The sequence below is a fragment of the Phoenix dactylifera genome, chromosome 7 (assembly GCF_009389715.1).
Source record: "Phoenix dactylifera cultivar Barhee BC4 chromosome 7, palm_55x_up_171113_PBpolish2nd_filt_p, whole genome shotgun sequence".
Lineage (NCBI taxonomy): Eukaryota > Viridiplantae > Streptophyta > Magnoliopsida > Arecales > Arecaceae > Phoenix > Phoenix dactylifera.
Genome location: NC_052398.1, coordinates 15,429,173 through 15,439,358, shown reverse-complemented (window position 1 = coordinate 15,439,358; position 10,186 = coordinate 15,429,173). Strand labels below are relative to the sequence as shown.

General features: G+C 37.1%; 1 protein-coding gene across 1 annotated transcript; it reads left to right on the top strand.

The window, feature by feature from the left end:
• The first annotated feature begins 1,018 nt into the window (after nt 1-1,018).
• LOC103702449 lies at nt 1,019-9,866 on the top strand. Its single transcript, XM_008784888.4, has 5 exons — nt 1,019-1,434; nt 5,746-6,109; nt 7,747-7,817; nt 9,070-9,168; nt 9,257-9,866. Exons 1-5 carry the CDS (start codon nt 1,051-1,053, stop codon nt 9,341-9,343), a joined length of 1,005 nt encoding a protein of 334 aa, XP_008783110.4. The 5' UTR covers nt 1,019-1,050; the 3' UTR covers nt 9,344-9,866.
• Nucleotides 9,867-10,186: the final 320 nt, after the last annotated feature.

Sequence of the window (10,186 nt, the reverse complement as noted above, 5' to 3'; positions counted from 1 at the left end):
TCATAAAGTTAGTTACGTCGGCTACCTCCCATAATATAATTTCTAACGTGTCAATTTTTTAAGTTAAATTATTTGAGATTTCCATAGTAATGGAAAAAAAAGGCCCTTTGCCCTCCCCCTCCAACCCAAACACGGGATTGGACTATAAATTCTGTAGGATTCATAAATTGAGCTGTCATTTAAACATAGCTCTGTATTAACCAAACTTCACCCGACCCAAATCTTGTAAGAACAAAAAAAAAAGACTAGGATCTTTCTTCCTGCAACTCAAAGACTAGGATCTGGATTGAGTTTAGATAGACTCTTAGAGAATATAGGTTAGATGGGCCAATAGACCCAATTTCTAAGAAGCTTTGAACCCAATTTTATAGCAATATCCAAACAAACTCTTAATATTAATTATGTAAACATTAATCCGAACAATTTTTGAAGCCATCCAAAAAATGTCCTACCTTTTCCCCTTCTTGTGATTTGCATATAAATAAATTTGCTATAGTTTATAATACTGGTAGCATGGATGGAGATACTTACACACCACTAAATTTGCCAACTACCGAGTTCTCAAAAACTTGCCTAACTACTATGTCTACAATTGATGACAACATTTTAAAAATATAATCATACAATAGTTGTAATTACTGATTTTTTGAAATGTTTGTTTTGGGTGCATTGACACTCTTCCCCTGCACGTTGATTGCTAGAAATTATTCCCTACACTTCATGCACCATATGGTAGTGCAGACACCAATCCCAACTGATCGTTCCTATGAGACCCATTTATCAAGTGCATATCTTGATGTACCGCTGCATAAATGAGCGGTTGTGATTGGTGGCACTCACGGCCCATGGTGCATGCGCTGCAGTAAATAATTTCTCCATTTTAACAGCTAGAGCTCAATTTCAGAACCCAGGGCACAGGCCAACTTGCCTGCGGGCCCACCCAACCCAAGCCCAATTAGCTCAAGCCCAGCCCATCAAAAGGCGATAAGAGGAGGCCGGGAAAAGACGCGGGTGATATTTCAGCAAAAAAAAAAGACGCGGGTGATCGCTATGTTATCGGCTGCCATCGGACCTCCTAAACCCCGGGCCATGGCGATTCTCCTCTCATCCGTCCTTGCTCCCACCCCGCCTCCTCGTTTCAAAAGATCTCCAATCAATTTCCGATCGTCCCCCTCCGGCCATAAGCCCGCCTTCCCCGGTGATCGATTCGCGATTCAAGAAGGCCCCTGCTCCGCCTCCTCGGCTTATCGGACGCTCTCCTCTTACTCGGCCTCCACCTCCTCTTCCTCTCCTTCTTATTCTAGGGCTTCGGGCCGGATCGGATCCGTGAGGTGCGAGGCTGTCGGAGAAGGATCGCAGCCGCCCTTCGATGATCGGACGGTATATCAAGGAATATACGGCCCGTGGACTGTAGATCCTTCAGACGTTCGCGAGGTAGAACATGTTCTGCTTATCCTTTTTAGACTTTCTTTTCGTTTGATTTGTATTTTTGGCCCCTGTGGATTGGTTGGTTTCTTCGTGCGAGCTTCGAGAAAAAAAGATAGAAACTTTGTTATTGAAAGGCTGATATGTCTTCTAGTTTGGCGACAATGTTGACCAAAGAAGTTGTGGTTTTTCTGGATGCAAATGCACACTTACACAAAGATGTCATTTACAAATGGAATACAAGTTATGGGGAAAAAATATAGTATTAAAAAAAGGGAGAAACAAACAAGAACCAGAAAGTATGATTAATCAAGGCAACCAAATCGACTTGTGTTGTATATCAACATGTACATCTTGCTAGATATGCGCATGATATGGATATTTGATTTCCAACAAACAAGCAATTTCTATACCAGATCATCAGTTTCCTTCCAAATTTCAAGAAACAATGACCTCCAAAAAGGCATATGATGTAATTATCTTTTTCCAATTTCACATAACAAGCATGTTAGCTCTTACCCAGAGGTGAAGAATCTGATTAGTTTGGTAGTCTAAGATAGGCTTTTCGTAAAATGGAACAGCATAGAGTCTTATGGACCAGTTTGTTGAACTTCAACTTTGCCAACCTCCTATTTATGATGCTCACCACCAGCAGCACCATGAGCCTCTCCACCACCCTTACTGCTATCAATGCCACCACTAACTTTTGGACCATTCTCACCATGCCCATCATTACCACTACCCAAATGGCCTCCTTCTCCAACACGATCCTCCACCATCATGTCAAGAAACATGGATACATCTATTGAGGCCCATTGAAAGACTTTTCCCTATGGATGCCATCTTCTTTCTAGTGCGAAACATTCTAATTTGTTCTTAGCCTCCTAGACTCAGTTGGTATTGGCAAACTGTAAAATGTGGAGGTTATTGTACATAACCATAAGCAAAATGCTGCCATCATAACTTTCAGATTTTTAAGAACATGTGCATAGTAAAACACCATTAACATTACAATCGTGGACATTGGCGAGAGTGGAAGAACTTGCCCATTGGTGGTCGCAGGATTGGGCTATGCTCCTTATAACATTCTCTGCATTGTCTATGACCATTGCATGGATATCCTTGGTTGACTAGCTTTCAAGGCTTTTTTATCCTTTTTTATCTGTGCATCTTCTTCCAAGTCAACGATATATTAACAATCTTAACTTCCAAATCGCTTTGCAAGAACATAGTGAAGTCTTCGAAGCTTGTTATCAAATTCTTAAATCTCAGAGCCGTTTGTAGCACCACCTAAGATGCACCATCACCTTAAGTGAGCCTCAGGTTTTACTGTTGAGAGCAAAACAGGAGCTTCATGGTGGCATTAGAGGACCGGAGTTCTTACTTCTTAGACCACAATTTGCTTAGTGGGTTCATCAGTGCTTGTGCAATCATTAGACCATTGTTTCACTTTTTAGGGTACCATCGGAGCAAAGGATGGCTGGTTGTTAATGGGAATGTGGTGACATACATAGAAGGAACATATATCTTGGCTGCTTCGACTGTTTCTGTAGTGTTACTAAGAAAATGGGTTTCATAATGAACAAGGAGATAGGGAGCAAATGGCTGTGGTTATATAAATGCATATATAGGTGGAGGATGGTTGGTTTGAAACCTCTTCCATTGTTTTGGCTGCTAGAGCATCGAATCCTTAAGGTGAAGATTTGTGTTGAACCTGCCTTCCTAACAAGATTGCTACTTTCAGCTAAGAGGAGTCAAAATGTGCATGAGATTGTTACTTGTGCTCAAGATGTTTTGAGGAAATGACATTTATTTCTATATTTCTTATAAGTTGGAGTCATGCCATAGATCTTGAGAAAATCGTGGATTAAGATTCCTCTGTTGGTGTTCTTTCCATATGGAAATCTTTGTCTTTTGTGCCTTTGGTAATAAGATTCGTACTTTTGGATACATGGCTGGAAGAGAATGGAGTGGACATAAGATTGTTTTGTTTGCTTTAAGGTATACAAAGTTTGTTTCTAGATTTCTGATTTTTCTGTTCCATCTTGCTTCATTTTGAGCAGTTCCTAAGGATTAACATGCAGCATAAGAACCTCCATGATACAACTATATTCTCCAGTAGTCAAATGGCAATTCTATTCTATCCTTGTCTTCTTGGAACCTCTATTCTTATGTAGCTTCAATCCTGATTCATGCCAGGTTTTTGTATATTCCTTGTGTCACTTATTGGTAACTAATTATTGTGTCACTCGAATTAATAGTGAGACTAGAATAAAGTGCAAAACAACAACCTGTCATAGTTGTTTTTAATGAAGCAAGCAGTAACCAACCAATGAAAAATAGTTTCCTAATCATGAATGGAAAACTTGAAAAATGAAGAATGGGTAGCAAGGTTGTGAAGCGTTTAGTGATTCTAGTTGGAAATGACCCCTAACAGCATAGGTGCCTGTCCAAATCTGTACTGACCTAGCCGGTTATCTTTAAAATGAGAAAAAAAAACATAAGAGGTCAAAAACAACTCAAATTTTCCTTTTTTGTAGATGACATGTATTAACGACAAAATATACCATTATAGCATGCTAGAAACTAAATTTAGTCAAAATCAAGGAATGATTTCATCACATGTCAATCCATAATGTCAAATATAAAAGTGATGCTAGCAAAAGCAAAGTGTTAAAAGTTAAAATTGAAAAGTAGAAATTTGACAAGTGCTAACAAAAACTCTTAAATCTCATATATTATAAGGTTAATTGAATTCCTATACTCGTTCAATAAAAATGATTGCAATAGAGGAGAAAATAGAGAATGGATAAAAAAAAAAGAAAAGAAAATATGACAAAGGGCATACAAAAAATGGTAACAATTATAAAAGAAAAACAAGACAAAAGTAGGGATGTAAAGAGAAGAAATGAGGAAGGAAAGTGCAATAAGAGGAGAAGGAAAAGGATATTTTGCATGAGAAGGGAAGAAGAGAATTGAAAGGGAAGAACCTTTCTAAATAGAAAGAGAAGAAGAAGAGGAGGAATAACAGAAAAAAAATGTAGAGGGAGAACAAATTAAAAGGAAAGGAAAATGGAAAATTTGGGGAGAAAATATATCTTCCATGGTCTGCCATACCCATACTGATCCAATATGGTACCATGTGTCGCCTGAATCTGGGGTGCATGGTACCATGATAAAAAGTGAGAAAAAAAAGGGAGCTGTATCAGTATAAAATACCGTACCATATTGATCATATCTTTATCGAACTGTTAACATATCGTGGTATCGAGACTATGGATCTTGATTCAAAGACTTTTGAAGGGCCTCTAAATGGTTTGGCACAAGCATAAGTTTAGATGGGGGCTAGTGGAGGGTTGCTCACTTGTCCTATCATCAAGAGATGAAGGAAGCATTGGGTTGGGTGGGATAGAAGGAAAAGGGGAACTGATAATAGAACTTAGTATATGTTGTTCTCATTTTCTTTAAGACAAGTTTGTTGAACTCACCATAGTCAAAATAAAATAAGTGAAATACAAGATGTAAAAAAGATTCTAATATTTTAATAAAATAGTAACTAGTTGGTCATTGTCTAGGCGGTCTCCACACCTACTGGACTGCCTAGGTGGCATTTTTGATAGCATTGACGAGTAGCAGCAAAGAGCAGGGGAGGGAGGATATTAAATTAAAAAGATGCTAAAAAATAATTTAGGGCATATTAAATTGTAAAAAGATGTAGCAACAAGACTCTTAACAATGATCAAAATGAAAATGAACAAGAAAGTACAATGTACAATGAAGCAATATATCAAATAACAAAAATTGCATGATAGCATTGAATGTTGGAAGGGAAAGATAGGAAACAAGTCACGAAGGTGATGAATCCACCAATAAAGAGGGCATATAGTGATCTCGCGTACCTCATAGAAAAAGAATCTATCCTTGGGATGTCACAACTTTAGAGTGCACTCACCAAAGACCAAATGAGAGCAACGAAGAAGAGAAAAAATAACAACTCTACTGTGATGGTAATCAAGTGAAAGGTTCCAAAACTCAATTTGCATAATGCACTAAAATAACAAACCTGATAGAAGTACTATGGCTTCTTTCTAGAGATTAATGTGTTGCATTCACTCTTGATTTATAAGCATGTAAGGGCAGAAATTTTGATAGCATGCATAAGAATAAGAGCGCAGGTTGTCGGTGTTCGTATTATGACTATGCTGTGGCCTGTAGGTGGCCAGATTAATGTGCATTTTTTATTGTACCATAGATGTGAAATTAACATTCTTTTCATTGCATGATTAAAATTTACCTGATTGGTTAGTTAACTTGTCACAGGTGATCTTATATAGATCTGGATTGGTAACAGCAGCTTCGTCATTTGTAATTGCTGCTTCTGCAGCTTTTCTTCCTGAAGGCAATATCTTGGGGGATGTTATCAAGCAGGATATTGACTTCTTGTATATTATTGGAGCTGGAGGTTTAGGTTTATCATTATTACTGATTCACATATACGTCACTCCTATTAAACGCTTCCTCCAAGCTTTATGGGCAGTTGGCGTTTTTGGATCTGTTGGAACCTATCTAACTCTTGCCCAACCTCTTGATGAGAGCTTGGTAAGATATGTCATAGATAACCCAGCCGCCCTGTGGTATGTTGGGCCTCTCTTTGCAGCATTGACTGGTCTTGTCTTTAAAGAAGGTACATCTAAACTTTTTATGTTAATATATAATTTTCTTAATCAGTAGTACACCACTTTTCTGTGGTTGCTTGCATTACCATAATTACATATTCTTTTTATGATATAAAAAGTTTAAATATTGAATAAATTCTCATATAGAAGATATTGAATTGTGCGCCTGCAATAAAACATGTGTTTTCTTTTTGTTTGAGTAAACGTCTTGCAAGTTCTTTGGAGTGGTTCATTTTATGAAGTGTAAGGTTCTCTGATGTGGCTCATTTTCTGAAGCCAGCATTGTAAAATCCTGTTTTGGTAAATGTCATAGCTAACATGAAACCAACTGTTTGCTGTTGGATTTGTGCCCAGCTTTATAAAATCTTTTTAAATTCTAGATTTCTCTCAATGGCAGCCTTTCTCTTCTGGTTTTTTGACATATACCTGAATCATTCTCTATACCAAGTACTTGTTCATCACTGCATTGATCCGTACCATTTTAGTTCATACTTAAATGCATGCAGTGATCACAATGCGCCTTACTACATCTCTCCACTCCCCTCACCTATCTCGACTTCTATGAGATATTTTCTTATATATATTTCGTTCATCTGTGTTGTCTTTTCAAGTTAGCAAAAGTGATCACAATAAGGTACCTAATGGGCATCTATTTTGACTAAGGTTCCAAATTCAATTCTGTATCATAAAAGTAGCCATTTCAGTGATTGCTTTTATTACTTGTTTTTTCTAGATCTTTTCCCTCTAAAGCTTTGCACTAATTCAATTTGGCCTTTGAATAAATTCTAGATTAAATGGCTATTGCACAATGACACTTCATCTTGCATATCAACATCTAGTTCACAGCAATTTCATTTAACAAGAGGCAGTAAAGTAACGAGTTTGAACCGATAAGATAGAAAGATATAGTGAGAGTTTGGATTCTGGACTGTAACAGTTATCAGCTAGATTTTGCACCTGATAATTTGCATTTGCAGTAAGATTTAGATCATAGAACCCCAGTGTTATGATCCAATGATTCTCCAAAGTATGTTGTTTGAATTTTTTTTCTTTTTGAGAAACAACATATAATCAATCATCTACGAGTGTTGATTTTCTGGAATTTGTTAGGCTATTGGGATGAATGAATAGTGGTTGCAGTTGTAATAATGCCTTTTTCTCATATAAGTAATATGCTGAGAGGAAAACATGTGGGGTAAGATTTAGAAGTGAGCCAGGATGGCCAATTTACTGAGCACATCTGCTGTTTGTTTGGCAGATATTGAGTATGAAATGTGAATTAGCAAAGCATTCTATAGTCCCATCTCATGGGCAGATTTGTGCCATCTCAACCAATTATCTGTCATATTTAAACTTATCAATATTCATCAACTGTATTTAGTTGAAATACACAACTATAGTGGGCATTCTATGCATTTTTTTATTTTGGAATTTCCTGTATAATACTTGGGGAAAAAATTAAAAGCTTTAAAGTTGCTTAAGAATTCCTCAGTTGAACTGAGAAAAAGATTGTTGACCATGATACTGCATTCGCCTGGTAAAACTAATGCATATGCAGCTTGTTTAGAAATGATATTTTTAATGGGCATTGCACCTTTTATCAGTCACCTTCATTTATCTTTTGATGCGAATATGCACTGCACAGGACTCTGCTATGGAAAGTTGGAAGCTGGTATCCTGACATTCATCATCCCTGGACTTCTTCTTGGCCATCTGGTATGCTTCTCTCAATTACATTCTTTGTGTTTTATTTAAAGACATGGCCATTGGCCAAGAAGAAAATTGCCTGGAAAACTTGTTTTCTTTGAAAAATCTAGTTCTCCATTTTTTGTTTCAACAGAACATTGACAGATTTGCGAAAGTTATTTCTAAATCTTTGAAAAACTTTTCCGTTTCATGGAAAAATCCTAACTTTCCCGTTTCTTTTCCATAGGTTTCGTTGCAACCACATACCCTAGGTGTTTCAAAAAAAATGACATTTTACTGAAAAGAAAAAAAGGACTTATGCAGGGTTGAAAGTTGCAGCATGTAATCCATCAAACTAATCTTATGCCATTAAAAAGAATGTCAATCAAGCACCAATTTGGTAATATCTCCATAAGGCTTAATTACATACCGCACCAATACTCCAATCTGTTAAGCATAACCATGCCCTACCATAGGATCATCAATACTTGCTTCATCAAATGGAGAGCATTTGTACTATAGGGCTGGTGTTATTTCAAACTTGCTTGCTTCATCAAATGGATTTACTACTTTCAGCCATGCTTTCTCCATATTTATTGTCCTCTACCTGGACCATGCAACACAATTTGCAGTCCTGTCTAAATGAGAATGTTTCCTTCCTTCAGTCACGGTATTTCTGTATGTAACATTTAATATTATGGTGCCTTACCATATGAAACCAAGTTTGCTCTCATGCATCTCATCACCCACATTTCTGCAATGTTCAACTTATATAAAGCATAATATTTATTTTTCGACCCTTGATTTCATGGCAGCACAGATGCTCGTTATCAAAACAATGAAATTCCCACTAAAGTTTCATTGGCTTGTAATTACTACATGACAAAAGAAAATACTAAGGGACTTCTTGTATTCATGCTCTTTGGATGCTATGAAGTAGGGTTAACTAACATTGCAAGAGGTGTCCCATTGTGCATAGGGAATATCTGGGTTTGTGTAGATGTTGGTGACCAAACAGGCTGGAAGGGGCCTTTTTGGGGTCCATTTTAGTATTTCATTGATGTCATTTTCCATTAGCATGTTTCCACTTTGTGCTCTCTCTTTTACTTGTCTGGTGCACATCCTATTGTTCATACTCATCAATAAATGTAGTATAGAATTAACGGTTTCGTTTTCTGGGTACATGCTCATTTCTGTGACCGCCCAAATATATTGTTCATAATGTGAATGAACTTGTCAATGCTTCTCTAGCTTCTGGTAACACACAGTTTGGTATGTGCAGACTGGTTTATTGGAAAATGGGGCAAAACTAAGTCTGTTGGGTTTGTGGATGGCTCTCTTTGTGCTATTTGCAGCAAGGAAGTTTCAGCAGCCCATTAAGGTTCTTTTCCATGAATATTACTAGTAACGGCTGTGTTCTGATCCTTTGTACTTTGCTTATATTTACTGTCTTTCTTTTTTCATTCAAGGATGATATTGGTGATAAATCTGTCTTCATGTTCAATGCTCTTCCTGAGGAGGAAAAGAAGGCTTTGCTTCAGAAGCTTGAGCAATGACTAGATCAGAAGCTTGATTAGTATATAATTGCAGAAACTGAAGCTCAGATTTAATCCAAAGGGAGGGTATATGAAACAAGTATTCCGGGGCCATAAACTGCATAGTAGATTACCTACTGCAATGGTTAATTGTTGCGCTCAATCCATCAATGGCACATTCAGAGAGAACATCAATTGCTACTCCAAGGAAGATGTGCTGCATTTCTAATTTACCCATTGCATGCGCATCATTAGCAATCTGAAGACCAGCAGAGTGTGACTTATCTGCAGAGAGGCTTGTAGCAGTATGATATATGATATATATGTTCTTTTACACAATAAATTACAATGTCCATTCAAATTAAATCTCAGCAATGTAGTATAGGTGGTAGATAAGATTATCATGTCCCGAACAACTTGCCTTAGTGAAGGTGAAAATTCCTCTTGCATCACTCTTCTTTGTTTTTTTTTCCTAGTTAAGGTTATATTATTTATTAGCTTTCTAAACAGCTAGACTGCAGTATAAACTTCATGTTTTGATTTCTTTGGTTATGTCTGCAACCCCTGGAAATCTTCTGTAATGGTCCTTCAGGTGATTGAAATCCCACTGCCTGAAAGATGCCTAATTTTTAAGTTGAAGCCTAATACAACATCATCTATGTATCTATCTATCAACCCATCTCCGTTCGCCTGCCTGAAAGCAATCTAGATTTGGAATTTAAAAAAATTCTGACCATGTAAAGAAATTTTTGTTAATAAATCTTCTAAACTAATACGAACGACCCTTGAGTAGTTCTTGAAAGCTGATACAGAACAAATTCTGACCATGTAAAGAAATTGTTGTTCATAAATCTTCTAAACTAA

Coding starts and splice junctions, on each gene's coding strand:
- LOC103702449 (XM_008784888.4), top strand. CDS start 1,051: ATGTTATCGGCTGCCATCGGACCTCCTAAACCCCGGGCCATGGCGATT. Junction 1,435..5,745: donor ATCCTTCAGACGTTCGCGAG/GTAGAACATGTT, acceptor AACTTGTCACAG/GTGATCTTATATAGATCTGG. Junction 7,818..9,069: donor GACTTCTTCTTGGCCATCTG/GTATGCTTCTCT, acceptor TGGTATGTGCAG/ACTGGTTTATTGGAAAATGG.